At 42.7% G+C, this 23278-nt stretch overlaps 4 protein-coding genes and 1 pseudogene across 4 annotated transcripts; all 5 read left to right on the top strand.

Annotated features, from left to right (window-relative positions):
• Positions 1 to 1961: 1961 nt before the first annotated feature.
• On the top strand, positions 1962 to 5962 carry LOC117833841 (protein neprosin). Its single transcript, XM_072290329.1, has 7 exons — positions 1962 to 2209; positions 3139 to 3225; positions 3329 to 3559; positions 3669 to 3833; positions 3952 to 4005; positions 4521 to 4637; positions 5942 to 5962. The coding sequence occupies exons 1-7, from the start codon at positions 2033 to 2035 to the stop codon at positions 5960 to 5962; spliced, it is 852 nt and encodes a 283-aa protein (XP_072146430.1). The 5' UTR covers positions 1962 to 2032.
• Positions 5963 to 7561: 1599 nt separating this feature from the next.
• On the top strand, positions 7562 to 8353 carry LOC117834628 (noroxomaritidine/norcraugsodine reductase-like; annotated as a pseudogene).
• Positions 8354 to 12395: 4042 nt separating this feature from the next.
• LOC117833912 (noroxomaritidine/norcraugsodine reductase) lies at positions 12396 to 13735 on the top strand. The gene is made up of 3 exons (XM_034713505.1): positions 12396 to 12552; positions 12646 to 13180; positions 13274 to 13735. Exons 1-3 carry the CDS (start codon positions 12467 to 12469, stop codon positions 13439 to 13441), a joined length of 789 nt encoding a protein of 262 aa, XP_034569396.1. The 5' UTR covers positions 12396 to 12466; the 3' UTR covers positions 13442 to 13735.
• Positions 13736 to 17598: 3863 nt separating this feature from the next.
• LOC117833961 (noroxomaritidine/norcraugsodine reductase) lies at positions 17599 to 19492 on the top strand. The gene is made up of 3 exons (XM_072295604.1): positions 17599 to 18147; positions 18682 to 19008; positions 19179 to 19492. The coding sequence occupies exons 1-3, from the start codon at positions 17851 to 17853 to the stop codon at positions 19344 to 19346; spliced, it is 792 nt and encodes a 263-aa protein (XP_072151705.1). The 5' UTR covers positions 17599 to 17850; the 3' UTR covers positions 19347 to 19492.
• Positions 19493 to 20743: 1251 nt separating this feature from the next.
• On the top strand, positions 20744 to 22378 carry LOC117834161 (noroxomaritidine/norcraugsodine reductase). Its single transcript, XM_034713786.2, has 4 exons — positions 20744 to 21040; positions 21125 to 21350; positions 21563 to 21669; positions 22180 to 22378. Exons 1-4 carry the CDS (start codon positions 20744 to 20746, stop codon positions 22339 to 22341), a joined length of 792 nt encoding a protein of 263 aa, XP_034569677.1. The 3' UTR covers positions 22342 to 22378.
• The last annotated feature ends 900 nt before the right edge of the window (positions 22379 to 23278 follow it).

Raw genomic sequence — 23278 nt, 5'->3', positions numbered from 1 at the left:
GACGATTCACTAGTTAGTCCAATAATCAAGAGAAATACTCTACATAATTCTAGCAATCATTGAAAACTGTCTTGCATCTCACATCCGGTGAGCTTATGGTCATCATCGATCTCCTCCTCAATCATGGAAGAAAACGGTATGGGTAACAAGATTTTTCTTTTAGGTCGTCCTACGAGATGGATGGTGTACCAAAGAGTTGGCACCCAGCCACCAACCATCGAATACGTATATATGATATATAACATTTAATATGCTAGAACCATATATATTAATGTATAGCACTAGTATACGTAAAGGAATACGACTTCAAATATAAAAGAAAACAAAAGGAAAACAAACAAATAGAAAAGAAAAATTTGCAGTTTAATACCTTTTGGTAAGCCCACCGGTACTAATCTGGCCTCGCCAACACACAGCATGGCAGCAAATTTAGTACCGGTTGGGGTTACTAACCGATACTAAATAAATGTGGTATTTTAGTACCGGGTGGATCACTCATTACTAAACATCCCACTTGTAGTACCGACGTAGCGGTACCGGTTGGGAAACAGGTACTAAAAGCGGTTTCCCCACCGGTAATAAATGTCAATCGTCCGGTAGTGCAATGATGCTAAGCAATGTGGTCTGAACCACAATTAGATATCACTGAACCATTGTTAAGTCAGAGATGATTAGTTCACTTGTTTAATAGATTAAGGGGTTATTTCACACCAATTGAAATGTAAGGGTAAAAGTTACACTTTTATGATACTTTAGGAATGAAAAATACACTTTTTTCTATAAACTAATGACAAATGTCAGCTACCTTTTAACTTTTTTTTCGCTTAAAAAAACTATTTTTTCCCTTAAATAAAAAAACTAATTGTTTCTCATGGGGCGCATAGGGCCTATGAGAGAATTAGGCCCAATTGAGCCTTGTACTCTTCTCTCTAGTTTCTTTTGCCTTTTACATTATACATGTAGTAGGTTCAGCTCAATTTAGGCTCAACATGATCTCTTTCGGTTTCCTTCTCTATTTCGCATTTCCTTGACGACTGCACCACAACGAACTCATGCAGTATACTTCATGCCGACCTGTAATTTTACATTCATATAACACGTATACCAGCAACTTCATGCCGTTTTCGAACATGGAAAATCTCTGCGCTTCCCTCGAGGACTTGGACCTCGCAAGTCTACGCACGCCTAATACTGTTGGAAATACGTATCTCCCAGCGTCAATGCTAGATATTTTGGAAATACGTACATACCATGTGTCTTGAAGCTTTTAAACTTTGGTTAATTATTTTATATCTCTAACAATCTAGAATTGTTTAGATTCTTTTTGGGAAATAAATAGAAGTAGTTCATGTAGAATCATAGTAATGTTTTAGACATACCAGCCGGAGTCTCACGCTTTGATGCTAATATCGGATATGGCAATGGCCCTGTCTGTCCGAGGTGTGGCAGTTTATCATCAGAAGCTAGCTCATTATCTGTCCCTTTGGAACTCCCATCATCACCAGTGATGCTGCATGTCAATACTATACACACGTATTTTGGAAATGTGTACCTACACGTACACATATCTACATCCGGCGATAAGCCTTTTAAACTTTTGGTTTAACTGCATTTTAAAACATTTTGATTGGAAATACAAAAAAAATCTTTATACTCATTTTGGAAAAGAAAACAAAAAATTTGCATAAACATTGTTGGGCAGGCACTAACCCAATATGTTGCAACTTGCCGGGACAATAGAAGCAGGAGTGCAACGGCTGCACGTCTCCTACTACTACGACGTCTCCTATCCGACGAATCCACAAGTGCGGTGCTGGTACCTCTCCAAGCACGTTGGCAGCAGCCAGGCCGACCGAGACGTCTCCACTGGTCTCCAGCCCTTTAAAAGCCGTCTCCACTGGTCTCCAGCCCTTTAAAAGCCGAGCCTGCAGGACACTTCCGCCTCCACAGCTGCAAGATCATATCAGAGGAGAAACAACTAGCAGCTAGCTCTCTGATCTTTGTACTTATAACGTGTTGCAAATACACGCTCATGGCAACGACGCGAGCGTGCTTGGTCGCGCTCGCCGTGGCTCTCGCGTTTCTCCTCTTGGAGGGGCCAACAATGGCAGCGGCGTTGGGGGCTGCCGGAGGATCGTCGGAAGAGCACCTGAGGCAGGTGCGAAGCTTCCTCAGGCGGGTCAACAAGGCTCCTGTCACGAGCATTCAGGTATTGGCATCTTAAATTCGTAATGCGAAGAATATAGATACACGCAGAAACCACTACTGCAGAAACTCTCGTACGTGTCGGTTACGCAAATGAGAAGTATGAAAACTGACATGGATACAGCGAGTGTCTATGCCGGCCGGCTGCACAGCCAGCAGATATGCAAGTCATCGGTGCTGTTCAGTGGCGGATAGCCGGACCAAAATTTGATGAAAGAAAATAGAGAGAGAAAAGAAAAAGACCCCAGACTTACCCACATGATGATTACCCCACCCCTTCTTAATTATGATCTCAGTTATACTTCATTGTCTATGCCGGCTCCTAATACGAGCTAGCTAACAAGGATGTGGTTTTCTGTATTGATGATCCTTGCTTCCATTGACAGTATTTCTAAGAGAGAGTGCATGCAAGTAATACATTTAATCGATTGTCACATCAAATTTATGCCTAAGACAGAAGCTAAAGGTGGAGCCTTGTTGGTAGAGGCCAAAGCACCGCTTGCAGATTGCCATTATTTACGCCCAAGTTTACATGGATGGGCTGCGGCTTTTGTTATCAAAAATACGAATATGATTTGGTCAGAAAGATAAGTTTGTGAAATATATAGACCAAATGAGATCAAGACGAACACGGACAACATCTACGATATCAAATTTGTTTCATTGAACTCGCCATGGAATATATTTTATAGTGTATATATTTGGTAGTATAGATAAGCTTGATCAAAGTTAGAGAAGTTTGACTTAGGACAAACCTAATGTGACGTCTAAAAATACTAGAGGGAGTATGTCTCTTCTCAAATCCAGAGCTATGCACATATGCTCGGCTTTATGGACTTATTATAATAACAAAAGGGCATGGCCAATTGAAATTGCACACAGTTGCGAAACATAATCGCATTTTTTCAACTACTGATTCTGAGAAATTAACAGAGCCCAGATGGAGATATCATAGACTGTGTGCCCATATCCAAACAGCCTGCATTCGATCATCCTCTCCTGAAGAACCATACCATACAGGTTCGTGCAGCAATATTGCCCTTTTCATTTCACTGTTGGGTGGACGTACACATCCCACCGCACAATCACATGTATAATGATGCTCCACACCATCACCTTTCAGATGCAGCCTTCTTACCATCCTAGAGGTCAGTATGGTGACTCCAACATTGCACCTCATCCAATCACCCAAACATGGCACCAGAATGGCAAGTGCCCTGAGAACACCGTACCAATCCGAAGGACAAAGGAGGAGGATGTCCTGAGGGCCAGCTCGGTCAATTTGTATGGAAAGAAGAGGCCCGACAGCATACCAAATATCCACCCTGAAGCTAGTGTGACGAGTGTCCATGAGGTACAAAACATCATTCAAAAATCACCTTCATTTTATTACTAACTAATCTTCCACTTGGATTTTTTTTTTGATATTACTGCTTTAACTTTTTTTTTCTCCCATCGAGCAGTATGCTGTAGCATCTTTAGCAGATGGCCAATACTATGGAACTCAAATCAATATAAATCTGTGGAAACCAATGACCGAGACGGAAGACTTCAGCTTGACCCAACTCTGGACCGTTGCAGGGTCCTATGCCAACAACGATCTCAATACCATTGAAGTAGGATGGCAGGTGAGACTTCTAAGGGAAAAACTAAACACACTTCCATATGAGTTCACTGGTTGTTGCACTAAGTTGTGCATTCTCTAACATTGTGGCTGATGGATTTGTGCTCTCTTTAATATTTCAGGTTTACCAAAATTTCTATGGGGATAACAATCCTAGACTCTTCATCTACTGGACTGTAAGATAAATCTCGCATTCATTTATCTTCATTAGTAATATTGACCTTTAATTTTATATTAAGTTGGGACATAAAGGTACTAATTTCTATTACTATGCAATATATTGTAGCGTGATGCGTATCGAACAACAGGATGCTACAATCTAGGGTGCTCAGGATTCGTCCAGACAAACAATCAGATTGCTGTCGGTGGTACCCTCTCCCCTCAGTCCGTCTATGGTGGCTCACAATACGAAATATGTATTCTAGTTTGGAAGGTAAAACACAAAGAATGTTCACATTCCGAACATAAAATAAAGTTCACGAATGCTCACCATTTTAATACTAGTTGTCCCTATTGTGCTAGAGATTTCTCCATAAATGCAACACTGTCAAGTTAGCCTTTTCAGCAAAGCTTCAAAGGAATCTTTATCTTAGTATTCTACAAGGACCTAGTGTTGCAAATCTGGCCCAATTGCTATATCACAATCATAATCAGGTCTCCTGATGAATTGTCCTGTAAATTTTGCTTGCAGGACCCAAACACGGGCAACTGGTGGTTGCAAGTAGGAGGCACTAATGTGGGCTATTGGCCATCATCCATCTTCACCCACTTGGAAAACAGTGCCTCCAATGTTCAGTGGGGTGGCGAGGTATGCTCGTCTAGCGCCGGTCAAACTTCGACAGACATGGGCAGTGGACACTTCCCTGGGGAAGGGTTTGGCAAGGCCAGCTACATCAGGAACATCCAAGTGGTAGATTCATCCAACTATCTCATACAAGCAAGTGGTTTGGGCTTCATAATAAGTAGTACGTCGCCCAGCTGCTATAACGTGCAGAGTGGCACCAGTAGCAACGACTGGGGCACATACATCTTTTATGGAGGACCTGGGAGGAATCCTAACTGCCCATAGTAATCCTTGAATTACTTTACAGCCCAAAAATCTCCTAAATACACGACGAATACTCCTTTAGCAATGCATGATGCATTGCTAGAGGCCCAATAAAGTATTGTAGGGTTACTACTGCATGACCCATGCAAATGCCACAAGAAGCATATCGAATAAGGAGCTTCCATCGTTTGTTATTACAACTGTATCTGCACTGCGGATAAGTGTATTGTCAAGACATACTACGTCCAAGAGCATAGACACAAGATCTTTAGAGCTCAAAATAACTACTTCCATGAAATAAATAAATGTGATTGAGTACTCAGTTTTTTCCTTGTCCATAGAACATTAATTTTTCTCTGTGAAACATTTCTTCTTGGGAGTTTCGGAGAAAAACTGTCTCAATTGAGTTGGCCTCAACCATGCCAGCTTTAATTGGGTCAGCTCGTCTAGGCTCAGCACAACATTTTCAGAGTTATTAGGTTAGTGCTGAGATCAACACAGTGTTGGAATATTTGGACTAGGCCCCATTTAATTCATTTAATTTCAAGGCCCACGTTTAATCCTAGGTGGTTAAAGTAGTTAATCCCACATGGGTAGTTAAGGAGTATCTTAACTAACTTAAATAGGTGGACTATGTGTGCACTAATTGAGAAGTTGAGGAAGAGAGAAAGGGTGCCCCACGCGCGCTTGCTCGCCGAACCGCGCTGAGCGACTCAAATACATTCATGTTCCCCGTATGTTACGGAGTATACAATAAGCAGGTTTCATCATTGTTATTACAACTGTATATGCACTGCAGATACATAAATTAGATTGTGTCCATTTCTAGAGCTCCAAGATTTTTTTTTGATGATGGAATAAAACACTGTCCCAGCCTCTACATCTTGAATGTGCAACATTCATGACATGTTTTACCAATGACTATTAAGGAACATATATATGACTCCATGCAAGAACATTCAACGGTCAATAGACCACAGAAAAATAAGGTCTGAATTCTAGAGCTTAAAAAATACATAATCTAAGTTCTTAGTACTGTAAACATTTTTCATATGCATATGCAGTGTTCTCTAATTGAGAACTAGTTCCAGCTTGCTCTAGTTTATTTATCTAAAAAGAAAATATTGTGTTTCAAACTGAACGCATAATGCACTAAAATATTGTACAAAGGCGACTTTACAAGGATTTATTAAGTTTACAAAATCGGTGGCTGGTGTGACGTTAGAAATATATTTGACCGAATACAAAATGAATGACAACGGTGGCTGGTGTGACAGTGGCTGGTGTATCGGCCCAATTTATCTTTGGTCCACCTGTGGTGTGTGTGGACCCTTCTTCATGGGTCAAGAATGACAGTGGTCTAGGTGCAGCTCAAATTTTGACCAACTGAGCTCAGAAAGCCCACTGCTCTAGCAGTACTGGTTCCCTTACTCTTTTTCCCCCTCTTTTTGTAGTGAAATTATATTACTACACCCACAGAAGCTTGGTGAGCTCAGAAAGCCCCCCGGCCAGTCATTTAACAATTCATGAGCCAAACAGGCCGAGACAGTCTAGACGAGGAGCTCCACCCAATTCTCGAAGCTGTTTTGAATCTGATCCACCATGTTGGAAGCTGTTGTCGTCAAGGCAAAGTGTGCTATCATGTGGGCAGTTTAGCTGCGGCTCCAACAGGGGTTTGACGATGTTGACCAAAGCTTACATATCCCAGAAGAAGATGACATAAAAGTCTGCATACAACCATGTTAAGGTACATGGATGAGCCCATTCGCATCATCAAGACAATCTTGCAATTGCTCTAGAATACGTACAGGGGCAAATTATTAACAGAACTGGATCACTGGCATGAGTCATGGCTACATTGACCCAAAGGAAATGTTGGAATCACTAGCTAAACTGGATCACACGGAATGCTCATTGACCCAGAGGGTGATCTTGTTGACATTTCGCAGAAGGCATTCTCTTTCTTGAACATATCACATTCCAAGTTTGAAATACGTATGTATACAATCTTCAAATTGGGTTGCACTCTCCCATCCTGAGACGCCGCGGCCACCATTGCAGGTTTTGTCCCTCGATGGCTCAGTGGTGAAAGCCAAACCATGGTACAGAGAGATCAGCGGTTTTGGGCTATCCATGCGCCTCGGATTCTCTTTGTAATCTGCACACGGTGGCTTAGTTTTTATGGCCTTGTCCCTGATCTATTTTAGTCCTAAAGTTGCTAGGCCTATATTCACCTCTGAATTCCCAAGATACTAGTATCAAATTGCTTTATTGTTAATAGATGGTGTAGCCTAATGTTTTGCACAAGGTGCAACAAAAATTTGTTTGCATGGAGCAACTGTTGTGGTAATAGAAATTTGGTTTGTCTGCAATGGAAGACTGCTGGGCAGTCAATTAGAGAGTTGTGGACGGTTTACTCTTTGCAACAAGTCTTACATATTTTCTTGTGCCTTGTACTTCTAAAATGGAGGAAGTGCTTTGTTCTCTGGATCGGATTCAATATTTATGTTTTTGTGGCCGGATGCTTCGAATTAGTAAACCACCAGTCGATGGCCGTCAGATGAATAAACATGTTCTTATACTGATGAATTTCGAAGTCAGCAACTTCGCGCAGTCACTATAAATGCAGCGCCCTACATCCATCGATCAGTAATACACACACATTACAGTCGTCAGAGAGATACATGGCTGACGGCAGGAGCAGGGCGGAGCGGTGGAGCCTCGCCGGCGCCACGGCGCTGGTCACCGGCGGCAGCAAGGGCATCGGGCACGCCATCGTGGAGGAGCTGGCGGGGTTCGGCGCGCGTGTGCACACGTGCGCCCGCAACGCGGCGGAGCTGAAGGCGTGCCGCCGGCGGTGGGAGGAGAAGGGGCTTGCCGTCACAGTCTCCGTCTGCGACGTCGCCGTGCGCGCCGACCGGGAGAGAGCCTCATCTCATGGCCACCGTCGAGGCCACCTTCAGCGGCAAGCTCGACGTCCTCGTGAACAAACGCCGGGATGTCGCTGTTCAATCCGGCGGCCGGCGGACTACGCGCGGATCATGGCGACCAACCTGGAGTCGTGCTTCCACCTGATGAACCAGCATGGTCCACGTCTCCTCCATCGCCAGCTTCATCGCCTTCCCCGGGGAAGCGCTCTACTCCACCGCCAAAGGTACGAGATGAGATGTTTTTTCAAAATTACCGAATGACGAATGGATTTCAAATTACGAAAGCCGTAGTGCTACTTTATTTAAACACGCAGATTTAAATTGCTTTAAATTACTTTATATGTTGAAAGGAGCATGTTGACACGTATGTTACACATACAGGTTTCGCCCGGGGCACTGGAGCAAGAGGCCTCACGGATCCCGACGCGGCGGATCGGCGAGCCGGAGGACGTGTCCACCGTCGTGTCGTTCCTGTGCTTGCCGGCAGCGTCCTACGTTACCGGCCAGGTCGTCCGCGTCGACGGAGGTCGGACCATTAGCGCCTGATCGAGCGGATGACTTTGTCCGCCGGCGCCGGGGAAGAGCCAACTTTGGTACGGCTACTGGCCAGCTGCGTTGGTCAGGACCTGATCGAAATATGGTTTGTGTTGAGAGTGAAGGTGAAGCAGAAATAATGGTGCCAACGGCTTCTTCATTGTTGTGTCTTCCGTCTCTGTTTGTGTTTTGGTTGAATGTATTTGTAATCTTGTCTTCTTGTATTGTATAAGGGTTTTCAGCTTGATTCCATGTTCTTTCAACAGCTCCAAATATTGAGAAAACTCTAGCCTTTCACCAGAATGCAATATCTTTAATTTGCTGAACATATTACAGAATAACCATTAGGAGCACACAGCGCTGGCTCGTGACTCGTGAGTATAGTGAGTTAAGCTGGATCCTTTGCACCTCTAACACAGTGCACTTCAGTTGAGAATTTAAATTATACTTTATGAAGTTAAATTTCTCAAACTTTGACTAAGTTTATAAGAAAATAATACGAAATAATTGCAACGTTAAAGTAATTTTATTAAATTCACCAACAAATATCTTGATAGTGCATTATTTTTTTATTTTACACATTAATATATTTTTCTATAATCTTAATTATATATATTTGACTTAGAAAAAAAAAATTAAAACATCTTGTATTTTGGAATGGAGATGGTATTGTGACTTCTTACAGATTGAAATCAAATATTTGGAGGTGGCGTCCCTAGCTAATGAGCTAGCATCTATCACCAGGCTCGAGCCAGAGACTTCGGAATGCTGTTTGAATATTGCTGCTGTGCCTATTCTATACTATGTATATTTTACATACCCGTTCATCAGACAAAAAAAATATATAATCTTGGACATTGCTGAACACTAGGGTGTTTGAAGCAGGCGTGCTTTTGGGCCGTGAAGGAGCGTTGGGCTGCTCCTTGCCACGCGGGCCGTCATGCTAATGAGCGCTGTCTTAGTTTCACGCCTTTTTTTTTATTCCCAGTCAAAGTCGCTGGGCCTATATTGCCTTAGGCGGCCTGTGGGAACACTTACCAAATTGTGCAACACAATTTTGGGCCGAATCCCGTATACCACAGTGCCGATATCTTTCTAAACATCTTTTTGTGGTAAAAAAAATTTATAGATTTCTAGACTCTTTCAGATGAATATATAAAAAACAAAAAAAAATCCACATATTTCTACACTTGTTACTCAAACGAGAATCGTAAACACAAGCAAAATAAGAGTCTGCAGGAATGCACTTGCATTCGCGTTGCAGCTTCGACATGGTTTGACTTTGGTTTCATTTCCCTGGGTTAAAAAAAACCTGGCAACATCTCTCCATGTGATCGATTACCGAAGTGCTCGTTAATGGGGAAGATTTGCGTATCTGCACCAATCTGTACACCACTTGTTCTGTTGCACTCATCTCCTACAGAGGATTAATCCAGGATTGGGTATCCCGGTCTGTACGCTACATGTCTATAAGACGAGCATCATCGGCTTTGTGACTTGTGATCTTGCCCAATCTTTGCTGATCAACTAGAACTAGCATTAGGCATTTCTTGTGTCTCTTGCAAGGATGAATGCACCCAAAAGATAGTGACGGCGGAGCAATCCTCCTGCCATGTTCTTCTTGCCGACATGCGATTTCAACATCTGATATGCACGCATTTGCTGCCAGATGGACAGCCAAAGAATATTCATGATCCATTATTTGAGATTACCTTGACACCGGCAGATCAACACCCGGCTTAAGTCAATGGCGCATTAGGTTTTCTTCTTAAGCTCTGTGATCTGGCTTTTGGTCAGATATGGGCGGCACTCAGTGATTGTTGTTTCTCTTTTTCCTCTTTGTATGCAATGTCGATAAACGATGTATAAGATCTTTGTATGCAGTAAGAAACTCCAATGTTAGAAATTCGTACACTAACAATCAAGAAAGTAAAACTAGAAGAAATAAATTGTCTCATAAATTTCAACATCTTGATGCATGCATCTCTTGCTGCACAATATGGATTATTCGCATAGTATTGACACTAGCAGATCAACGATCGGCTCAACCAAGTCAACGATGCACATTAGTGTGTCTTTTTGGTCAGATGTAAGCCTCATAGATTGATAATAAAATGGAGATATGGTCGCCTCTCAGTACAAATACAGACACAAACATATTTTATTGCATAATACTAAGCACAGCCATTTTATAAACAAGCTCACCCTCCCAAATGTTTTCAAAGGTCTGTTACAGATATCTGTGCTTTTTGAAGAAAAGTTTGGTTTACCTTTGGCGTCAATCAAAGGAAATTATTGTATCCATATTTCCTAGGCTGTGAAAGTCAGAAACGCTTCAACAATAATATTTGACCCGATCGAGATTCTTACTTAATTTACCAACCATACACCAGACTAAATGCTTTCCATGATAACTATGTTAAGTTGAAGGCGACTCAAATCGTGGACACCTGGCAGAGTGCACACAGTTTTGCTCATGACATGAAGTTCATCTCTAGTTTAATAGCTTGCTTAATTGTATTAAAAAAAGCATGGTAGGTCCTTACCTTTGTATATTCAGGTGATTATGCATTATATGTATTCGTAACTTTGACATTAGCAGCTCAACGCACGACAAAATTAAGTCAACTCCTTGTCATGTATATATAATTTTTCATACATTATAGTGCTACTTTTTCTGTAGCTATGTTTGGAAGCAATGTATTGCGCCCTTGGAATTTAATATACGGCAGTCAAATCTCGGTGCACGTTATCTGTCAGGCAGTGCAAACAAAAGATATAGAGAAAACTGACTATGACTAGTTTATATTAAAACAGAAAATTGACTACTTAACATATAAAAGTAGATCAATATATTGAACAGTCGCTACTACAGAAAAAGTTTTTTCAGGGTGGGTAGAAGAGGGTTTGCAGGGGTGGGTCAGGCACCCGCTCCTGCTTTTCGTAGCTAGAAATAGTTATTTGCAGGACTGGGTCACGAGCCGCCGCCGCAAAATCCTTTCCGGGGTTGGGGGGGGGATGATTCCCTCATCCGCACCTGCAGATTCTTTTCTAGCATCGGGCGAGGGGATCGCTCGGCTCTAGAGATCGAATGAAAAGATAAAAAAAAAATTGCGGGCATGGATTTCTAGGAGCGGGAATGGGGTGAGCCGCCCCTGGAAAGAGCCCTTATTTCCAGGGGCAGGCGACGAGACGACTCATCCCTGAAAATCTTATTTTTATTGTAGGAGCGGGTGGCCTTTCGGTCCACCCCTAAAAAAATAGGGCGTGCCTACGAATCGTTTTTGCAGTAGTGAGTTAAAATGTCTATTAGGATGGTTGTTCATTGTATGATCAAACTCTGGATTGAAAAAATGATTAAGCTTTGAGTCTATGTGGCATTACTAATTAGTTACGTTGGTGCCATCTGACAAGTGATTCACTAAGGTTGAATAAATGAGAAAAAAATGAACGCAATTAAAACTTAAAGTTTGTACCAACATGAACGGTATCTCCTCTTGTGTACACGAGGAGAGAGAAGACTCCAGAATTAGTTAATGTGTAATTGTGTATGCATATAGGCATGCATAATATCGTTTTGTCTTTCAATGAGTCCTTTTACTTTTTTTTTTGGTGTGCTCACCTATACTTAGACAGTGACATTTTTAATTAGTTTGAGCACTCAGTCATTATTGGCTCCTGTTTGCTCAGGTCAGCAAATTGAGACAATTGGACACACGACACATACGCATGATAGTTGAATGGGAGTGGAATTTTATAATTAAAGTAGTATTTGAAATTGTTCTCTGGATCAGTATGTTATCATGGACGGATGCTTCAAACAAACCAGGAGTCGTCGCCCGGCCGGCCGGTAGCCGTCTTCTTGTGCGCCGTATCTGTCCAAATCCGGCCGTCAGATGAACGTGTATGGTCTTATACTACTTTATTCAAAGTCAGCAACTCATCTTCTCGGATGTGGAGTAGACATTTCGATAGGGGTGCCATCTTCTCAGAATGTCAGATCCCTATAAATACACATTGCATGGATGTGGAGTAGCATCTCATCCATCTCATCGTAGTCTCATTTGCACTCTACATCCATCGATCACATTTCTCTACAAGTCGAGGAGCAGAGAGAGTTAGAATATGGTGGCTGCCGGCAGGAGCAGGGCCGAGCGGTGGAGCCTCGCCGGAGCAACGGCGCTCGTCACCGGCGGCAGCAAGGGCATCGGGTACATTATGAGGCCTGATGAGCTTGTGATCTTCTACTTATTAGTTCGTTAATATGCGTGCAGTTACAATAACATCCATGGACGTGATCGCAGGCATGCCATCGTCGAGGAGCTGGCGGGGTTCGGCGCGCGCGTGCACACGTGTGCTCGCAACGCGGCGGAGCTGGAGGCGTGCCGCCGGCGATGGGAGGAGAAGGGTATGCAGGTCACCGTCTCGGTCTGCGACGTCTCCGTGCGCTCTGATCGTGAGGACCTCATGGCCACCGTCAAGGCCACTTTCGACGGCAAGCTCGACATCCTCGTGAACAATGCGGGGCAGTCGCTGTTCAAGGCGGCGGCGGATTGCACCGGCGAGGACTACGCGAGTATCATGGCGACCAACCTCGAGTCGTGCTTCCACCTCAGCCAGCTCGCGCACCCGCTCCTACTGGCCAGCAGCACCGGCGGCAGCGTGGTCCACATCTCCTCGGTCGCCGGCTTCATTGGGCTCCCGGCGCTCGCCGTCTACTCCATGACCAAGGGTGCCATGAACCAGCTCACCAGGAGCCTCGCCGCGGAGTGGGCCCACGACGGCATCCGCGTCAACTGCGTCGCGCCTGGTGGAGTCAGGACTGATATTAGCAATGATGTAAGTTAGTTACTTAATTCTCATCAGTTGATCATCATCTGATCGATATAGTTTTTATTTGAATTAACTTTGATTAACTGATGGATTGAGCAGAGGACGATTGACCCGGAGCTGGTGAAGAAGGAGATGGCACGGCTGCCGATGGGGAGGATCGCCGAGCCGGAGGAGGTGGCGTCCATGGTGGCCTTCCTCTGCATGCCGGCGGCGTCCTACATGACCGGACAAGTCATCTGCGTTGACGGCGGCCGCACAATAGCTTAGCTAGCTAGCTTATATCAGTCCAGTTGTCACGTGTCTCGCACGTGTATGTATGCGCACGTGAGACCAGCTACTGGCACGCTACATTCTGTTTGTACATTTGAGTGCATTGTGCTGAGGATTTCTGGTTTGGATGTGTAATCCACTTCCGTTGAATCCATCTTGTAATATAAGCTTGTTTTTTTTTCTAGTGTGATTGTATCAATTTGTGACTTTAAAAAGTCTCACATGCATGATAAGTGTTGTAACTTGTAAGGCTACATGATCTGAATTTTGAAAGCTCATATTTGTGCTTTAGAGACGACGACGAAACTGTTGTGGAGACATTGTATATATCGGGTCGAGAGAGAAGAGGATGAGTTAGAAGAAGAGCAACACCTTGGCTATAATTAATTAATTTTGAATTTATTAGTTACTAAGTAACTGCCAATTTTTAGGTAATATTTTAGTAATAATGTCTATAAAAAATCATGTTCTCCAAGAACTTAAAATCAAAGGACATTCGGTTGGTTTTTCTTTGGAAGCTCCGTTTTTATTTTCTTGTACGTGTCTTCAGGAGTGAAAGTGAAAACGAAAATCCTATTTACAGGAACTTGTTTTCGAATGTTTTACTGAATTTTAGGATAATAAGGAGACAAGAATTGTAACGAAAAAAATAAAATAAAATAATAAAAATAAATACAGAAGCAAGAGTGATAATGATTTTGATCCTTTGGATCATTTTCAGTTTTCCTATTTGATATACTGTCATTGAATTTCTACTTTCTCTTCACATCCCATATAACCACCCACAAGGGCCAAGGGGTCGGCTCAAGCTAAACCAGCCACATCACCTGACAGCACCCCCTCTTCGTTCTTTCGAGTCTTATCATGTATTAATACGTGACTTGTGAAATGTCTATTACTCAATTAAACATTTATATGTATGATATTGTGCTATGGCTTGTATTTTAACTAAAACTATTGATCTATGACACATATTGATGTGTTTTTACTTGGATACTTTCGGTTTCAATTCTCCTACCAATGCCATCTTGATCTCCGACAATACCATATTCATGGCTTACTGAATTTTTTTTTTGTGAAACTAGAAATGATTTGGCCATTTCCCATTAGTTTTCTCTCCTGCGTGTGGAGGCGGCTGCATATGTACTGTTTTGCTCTGTTTCAACTAAGCCAACCAATGGGCAATTATCTTAGTATGTTGACTCATGACTCCTACTAAGAAAAGAGAATATTCAGGACTTTGACTAAAACGGCAAATCCAGAACTAACATATATGCTAGCTAATTAAGAGTCAGCTGGAAGGCACACGCTGACACGTACGCATCTTCGACATCATTTGACTTTGATTTGCTGCTTTTAATAGAGAAACTCGGCTACATCTCGATGCATGTGATCACCACTACTCCATGAAAAAGATCGCGTATCTACACCCATATGTGCCGTATCTCCCAAAATAATTCATTAATATACACCAGTGTATAGTATCTCCCAATGCAAGTCTACCAGATTGGTATCAAGGTGTGTTGTGACTTCGAAAGCTAGGCTAATCATGTTCATGGGAGTTAATAACTATAACTTAGCCACCTCACAAGGTCAGTAGACTGATTAGATGTAACCATATATGCAGGTCAATTTCTTGCAAAGATATATGAATGCACCCAAAGATAGTGACGGCCGGGCAATCCTCCTGCCATGTTCCTCTTATAGAATTTCTAGTTTATATAGAGTCTTCTTCTTGCCGACATACCATTTAACATCTGATATAGGCATGAACTCTTAGCTCAGATAGCCAAAGAATATACATGAGATTCATTATTTGAGATACCCTTGACATCGGCAGATCAACGGTCGATCGGCTCAAGTCAATGGTGCATTAGGGTTTTGTTAATTTCCGTCATCTGGCTTTGATCCGTGGTCAGATGCAGTTTATGAATATCTCGACCTGAAGCACAGAGAAGACATGGACGGCACTAGCAGATTGTTTTTTGCAATGTAGTTGCTGGCCATGCATGTAGTGCAGTGTAGAGCCAACATTCTTCGTTGGGTTTTAGCTCAAATGTCATCGCTTGGCAAAAACAATTTGTTAAACCTGGACACTAATCTAGAAAAAAAACTAGTGTAATTTTCAATATCTGATGCATGCATTTCATGTTTAGCTAGATTATATTATGCATGCAACCAGAGACTATATATTAATTCACTATTATTTGAATTTCACAATCTTATAATGGCAGATCAACGACCATCTTAGAAGTCGATGGTAGTGTAGTTTTTCTTCTTGGTCAGGTTCAACTTATCAGTACCACCTCAGGAGATAAGGACAGCTCTCAAATCGCTATAATTCTTTTATTTATGACAGGTAGCGGACTAGAAATCCAAATCATTTTAACTTTTCATTCAACTTTTTAGTTCCTCTGACACACAAGGGCCAGAAAATATAGAACATCAATGGAAAGGATAGTAAAAACAAGTGACATTTAAACCCTCCAACTGCCAAAAATTTACATGCTATTACATATAGAAAAGAAAAGGACAAGATCGATATGAATTGATTAATTTGATAATGCATTAATGCAGACTGTACCCTTGGTGCGAAGGATGTACAATCACCTCAGCTAAATATTCAAGCTAGCTATATTGGTTGTTTCTTTTGTATAATCCTAATCGAAGGGAATAAAATTTTTGCCTTTGTTTTTACTATCTGGCCCATACTGCTAAGTTAATTTGTCAGACAATCATGCATTTTAAATGACCTTGTAAACAAGTACTCGCCAGACCTTTCCAGTGATATGGACAGTCTAGCGTATTCTTAGTGAATTTATTGTTCCTAGTTTATTTAAGAGTTTGGGATGTAATTACAGTCTTCTTAGGGTCCACATAACCCTAATTTCTGGAAGTAAAAAAAATGAGAGAATTCACCCAGACAGACCTATGCTTTGATGGAACTCAGGAAATACTTATTTTTCCTTTAAGAAATTAATGTCAATGCCGATGATGATTCAGACATGGACAGGGTGCACAACATTTTGCTGACGACTTGAATTTCCAATCTAGCTTGCCAATTAATTTATTCATTACATGTGTGTTGCTTGCCTACCATTATTAGATATTCAGGTGATTATGCATTGTATAAATGCAGATCTTTGACATTAGCAGCTCAACGCACGACAAAGTTAAGTCAACTTGTCGTGTGTGTTTCTCTTCACATAATTGTGCTAATTTTTTTCTATGGTATGGTCAGAGCCTCAGAGGCGATATGTATAGTTCTAATTTGCGTCCACGTTCTCTTTCAGGCAGTGCATAATATATGCAGATAGAGATGAACCAACTGCTTAACATTCAGAACAAGATCAATGTATTAAATAATGTCTATAAACTATTATGATGGATCACTGTAGTATGACCTTAATAGTAGAAAACAAATTGTGTAAAGTCTGAATTTTTCTAGCATACTAATAACTAGACAAAAGGAGTGAATTTTACTTGGTGGACCAGCTTCACAGGATTATAACTATTTGTGATCCTAGCAGCACAAAATATTGGTAGTTTGTGAACTCTACTAAAAAGATTGAAGACTCATGGGGAAAGAAAAATTGGAGAATAATGCGTCATATTAGAAAGAGGGTAGAAACAATAACCGAGGAAATTTTAAATTTGAAGTCTGTCACAATATGAATCTCTATGCCGGACAATATTGTTGTCTTGATTTACCGACCTTTGTCACATGTAGAGAATCAAGATTGAAAATGAGTTAATATGAAAACTCGATCGTTCTTGCTAGTTTATACTCCTTTTCTTTTCGTAGGACATGTATACATTTCAATATTAAAAATTCTTAATCTTTGACCAATAGCGATCGATCTTAAGAATTTGACCAATAAATTTAGAAGAATTATATTCATATCATATATATCTGCAAACACTTTTATATGCGTTAATTTCGTGTTACGGAATATGAGATATACATAAAAAAGGTGCCGCAGCATATATAGTATTGAAAACCGCTCCTGGTTATACAATGCTACATCATTTTCAATCTCAGCTCAGCAAACTAAGACAAGGACACAAGGTGTGAAAATTCAACCGGCCGCTACCGGTAGTGGAGTGTATATGCTGTTGTGGCCGGTCTCGATCTTCAAATAAAGTCCAGCAGCCGTTGGACGGCAGGGCGGCAGGCCGGTAGACGTCTTCTCTTGTGCGCCGTATCTCTACTTGTTGGCGTTTAGGTTGCCTCTAACTGCTACTGCCATCACAACGCATCTTAGCATCCGTCTACCGATCACAGAAGAATCAGTCATCATCACTCGCGCCCATGCTGTTGATTTCTTTCTTAAATACGTCGCTCATACACGCTCTAAGCATACTTGGCAGTAATCAAGAACCGCTGGTTGCACTTGCAGCAGGCTATGGCGGCGGCTGCCGGCGGGAGTCGAGAGGAGAGGTGGACCCTCGCCGGAGCGACGGCGCTCGTCACCGGCGGCAGCAAGGGGATCGGGCACGCGATCGTCGAAGAGCTGGCCGGGTTCGGCGCGCGGGTGCACACGTGCGCCCGGAACGCGGCGGAGCTGGAGGAGTGCCGCCGGCGGTGGGCGGCGGACGGGCTCGTCGTCACCGTCTCCGTCTGCGATGTCTCCGTGCGTACTGACCGGGAAAGGCTCATGGACACCGTCAAGGCCACCTTCGGGGGCAAGCTTGACATTCTTGTAAGCATCATCACCGTTTGATTGAATCTCAATGAATCGGTCATCAGTTAAATAAATAAACTAAGAGCCTGTTTAGTAGACCCCCTATAGTTTTTCAGGAGGAAGCTCTGCTAAATAGTACTACCTTATCGAAATATTTGTTGCTATTGGCCTTTTCTTGCAACATAACCATTCGTCTTATACAAAAATTTATTACAAATATATGAAAAGTTAAGTCATGTTTAAAACACTTTTGATGGTAAAGTAGGTCACATGCATAAGGTTTTGAATAAACAAATGGTCGAACATTGAGATCAAAAGTTAATAGCGACAAATATTATTTTGATACGGAGGAAGTAATTTGTTTAGAATCAGTCTAGAATGATTCCGTGTGAGTGATTACATGAAATGAAATGAGATGATCCCTCCTAATTCACTTCTCTGTAAAGTTTATCGTAAAGAATCACGATTGCGTACATAATAATCATATTTCTCAGAGAACCATTTTCAGGAAGAGCTCTCCAAACATTTGCTAATTCCTAGGCACGCGTGCAGGTGAACAACGCTGGACAGTGCACGTTCAAGAACGCTACGGAGTGCACAAGCGACGACTACGCCCGGTTCATGGCAACCAACCTCGAATCCTGCTTCCATCTCAGCCAGCTCGCGCACCCGCTCCTCCTCGCCAGTGGCAGTGGCGGCAGCGTGGTCCACATCTCCTCCGTTGCCGGTTTCATTGGGCTACCAGCGCTCAGTATCTACTCCATGACCAAGGGCGCCATGAACCAGCTCACCAGGAGCCTTGCCACAGAATGGGCCCGTGATGGCATCCGTGTCAATTGCGTGGCACCCGGTGGAATCAAGACTGACATCAGCAGAGATGTAAGCTTACCTAACATCAACCAGCTGTTACCTATATATAGTATTTCTCCATGCATTGGTCGATTCTCGTTAGTTGGAAGCTAGAATTCTTATTGCATTATTGTTATGTTTGTGAGATTATGATGATAATTAACCTAATAGTATATGTTAAATGTGTTCTGAGCATGCAGGAGACCATAGACCCGGAGCTGGTGAAGAAGGAGATGGCGCTGCTGCCCATGGGGAGGATCGGTGAGCCGGAGGAAGTGGCATCGATGGTGGCCTTCCTGTGCATGCCGGCAGCATCCTACATGTCCGGCCAGGTCATCTGCGTTGACGGTGGCCGCACCATAGCTTAGCTCGATACTACATGCCTAGTGAACCCGGCTGTGCAGGCATACATATAGTTGTCATACACTCGTGCGCATTGTGCTGAGGATTTGGTGTGCAATTACGTCCATCAAATCGATTGTGTGATCTTTTTTATCTACTTTCAATTTATCAATCTATTATCCAAAGGATTTCGCTCAAAAATTTCCCATTTCCTAATGCACATGATTGTTCCTGGCATTGCAACATATTCCACAGACGGTACGGTGGTTCCAACAATGCCTTGTATCCCATACCATTCATCAGAACCAAGGCCACCTTAACCATCTCCTATGAACAAGATAACACTCAAGTCCTCGCTGTTACTTCATTTGGCTCTGCCATTGACTCCAACAACTGCGGTGTTTTTATTCGTGAATTATAGGGCAGCATTAATGAACCAATTGATCCCTCATCTTGTTTGAACAACATGATCAGAGCTTTGCCCAATAAATACGCAGACAAATAATAGCAACCGCATATACAATTGACACAATGATTTACGAGAAAATAAAAGAATCATGCATGAGAACAATCGATTGACTCAAAACTTTCAACAATCGATTGACTTGAACCCTTAGTTTTAATCGATCATGTGCACAAGTCACGTAATAGTTCAGAAGAACTTTATACCCAACTATTCTGTGCAAATTACTTATCACACTACCGAGGTGTGATTTTATAGTGACGCTATTACACCTTTACAAAGGTTCCCTAATAAGTGATAACCCGCTAAGGCTTTCTTCCAAGGGGATGAACCCTCCCCCAAGTGGTGCGTACACCCCTGGGCTGGACAAGCCATCGCACAACATATGAGCCCCTCTTGCCCTTTTGGTAAGATGATCACAAACTAGAGTCTCTAATTAATTAGTCAAGATCAGAGCCTGTTGATCTTATGGTTGTACGTGGTCACTCCATGTTCCAATTAATGCAAGATATTCTTGTAAATAAGCGTAGATAGAAGGATGGTTAGGGATACTTGCCTTTCTCCAAAGAAAAGTTACTTTTATTGCTTTTCAGCTCTTGCTTTCTTGAAAACAAGAAACTCTTGATCTTCAAAACTTCCGAATAGCAATCCCTCTACTCGATGTATATGCTGTTGTGGCCGGTCTCGATCTTCAAATAAAGTCCAGCAGCCGTTGGCCGGCAGGGCGGCAGGCCGGTAGCCGTCTTCTTGTGCGCCGTGTCTCTACTTGTTGGCGTTTAGGTTGCCTCTAACTGCTACTGCCATCACAACGCATCTTAGCATCCGTCTACCGATCCAAGAAGAATCAGTCATCATCACTCGCGCCCATGCTGTTGATTTCTTTCTTAAATACCTCGCTCATACACGCTCTGAGCATACTTGGCAGTAATCAATAACCGCTGGTTGCACTTGCAGCAGGCTATGGCGGCGGCTGCCGGCGGGAGTCGAGAGGAGAGGTGGACCCTCGCCGGAGCGACGGCGCTCGTCACCGGCGGCAGCAAGGGGATCGGGCACGCGATCGTCGAAGAGCTGGCTGGGTTCGGCGCGCGGGTGCACACGTGCGCCCGGAACGCGGCGGAGCTGGAGGAGTGCCGCCGGCGGTGGGCGGAGAACGGGCTCGTCGTCACCGTCTCCGTCTGCGATGTCTCCATGCGCACTGACCGGGAAATGCTCATGGACACTGTCAAGAAGGTCTTCGATGGCAAGCTCGACATCCTGGTAAGCTAAGGTCGACGGCAAGGCTGTTTACAGTGGCCAGTGGTGGAATAACCACCGCTGAATCTTCCATGAACAAATGTACAGGTCAACAATGCCGGGCAGCTGCTGCTCAAGGCGGCGGCGGAGTGCGCGGCGGAGGAGTACTCGCATGTAATGGCGACGAACTTGGAGTCGAGCTTCCATCTCAGCCAGCTCTCATATCCTCTCCTCCTCAACGCCTCCCTCGCCGGAGGAGGAAGCGTCGTCAACATCTCCTCCATCGCAAGCTACGTAGGGGTCCCAGGGCTCGTGCTCTACTGCATATCCAAAGGTTAACACCTTCTTCTTTGCTACATTTTTATCCTAGACAACATCAGACTTTATTTTGTTTGGAATGAAACATAAGAGTCAGACAAAACTAATTACGGCAAAGGAGGAATTCTCAAACTCTCCATGAATATATGTAAATTATTTCCATAAACTATGTGTCTTATACACAAGAAAAGATTATATGTTCTTGACAGAATTCTAGCGTACGTGCAGGAGGAATGAACCAGCTTACAAGAAGCCTGGCTGTCGAGTGGGCGCAGGACAAGATTCGTGTGAACTGTGTTGCCCCAGGCCTTGTCACAACTGATATACTCAAACAGGTGCGTGTCAACTAGACAGGGAACGGAATCATCAACTTATCCATATTGTCCATTTATTGAAAGATTTTTACCCCAGAAGTCGGTAACTTTTCTAACAGTTGTGTTGAAATGGCCATCTAATTGCTCCTAGAAATGGCATATAAAGTAGGGGAAGTAATTAAATTTTCTTTCATGGTTTTCAAAAAGAAAAACTCCATGAGGATGCAAGTTAATTAGAAAATTTTATCTCCAGAACAATGCAAACAGCTGCGTATCAAATCCATCTTCCGGACCATTTTTTTTTCTTTGGCAAAACATTACTATCATAAGTCTGGCAATTTTTTGCTAAAAAATTACATGTATAGACCGATAAGTCGACTGATTAATAGAATCTCTTCTTTAAATCATAAAAATGGTTTAGAAAAATACAGCTATTCTCATTAGTAGTAGATTAGTAATTGTCTAATGGACAATTGATGAAATTTATTAATTCGCTTTCTCCAAATCTGTTTGGAGTTGACAACTTGACAGGTGGAACCGGAGACTATAGAGCAAGAGATTTCACGGGGTCCCATGGCCCGGAGTGGCGAGCCCAAGGAGGTTGCCTCCGTGGTGTCATTCCTCTGTATGCCGGCGGCTTCCTACATCACCGGCCAAGACATTCGCATCGACGGCGGCCGGACCATAAGTTGAGCTGCTAAGTACCAAGTTACACATAAAACTTCCAAGGGTGTAGATGTAATAACATCCTCCATTATTGGAGATCCTGATCTCCAGTGTATCATGTAGCCATGCATTCTTTGAAAAAGAGTAAAATACACCGGCTATTCCTAAACTTGTACCATGATGTCATCTAGGTTCATAAACTCTTAAAAAGCATTTTCAGGTCCATGAACTTATCTCAAGGTGTCATCGGAGTCACTAAAGTCTCAAAGTGCATATTTAGACTCCTAAACTTGTCCTCGGGTTTCATCCGGATTCCTAAACTTTCAAAATACATTGTCAAATCTTGAAACTTGTCACCTGCCACTGATGGCAATGCTTCCTCCTCGCTCGTTGCCTTTGCAACCACCTTATGCTAGTGATCATGCATGTATTACTTGGCGCTTGATTGGGGATCTTAAAATGCACTTTGAGAGTTTAAGATTCGGATGACACCCTAAGACAAGTTGGAGGAGCTAAAAATGTGTTTTGAGAGTTTAGGTTCTCGGATGGCATCTTGAGATAAGTTCATGGACCTGAAAATGTATTTTGACAGTTTAGGGACATAGATGACACCTTATGACAAGTTCAGGAACCGCTCATGTATTTTACTCTGCACATGTATTTTACTCTTTGAAGAACTTCCATATAATTAAGACGGAAGTTGACGTCGTCACCGAGCTTAATTTTCTTGAAAGTTTAGAAAATGGCTTTTGTATATACCATGGATTGTGATCTCCTTGTATCCGGTGGCTTTGAATTCATTGAGTAATACTGGAGTTGACTTTGTCGCCAAGATTTATTTAAAAATTTCTAAAAAAAATAGAAAACGACTATTACGTAAACCTCTACCTCTAAATTTCGAGCTAGGAGTATGTATAACCATCTTGATTGCGTTTAGAATCTTTTACCAAATCGTTGACAGGGA

This window comes from Setaria viridis, chromosome 8, assembly GCF_005286985.2.
Source record: "Setaria viridis chromosome 8, Setaria_viridis_v4.0, whole genome shotgun sequence".
Classification (NCBI taxonomy): domain Eukaryota; kingdom Viridiplantae; phylum Streptophyta; class Magnoliopsida; order Poales; family Poaceae; genus Setaria; species Setaria viridis.
The sequence above is the reverse complement of the archived record's forward strand: the minus strand, read 5'-3'. Positions and strand labels throughout refer to the sequence as shown.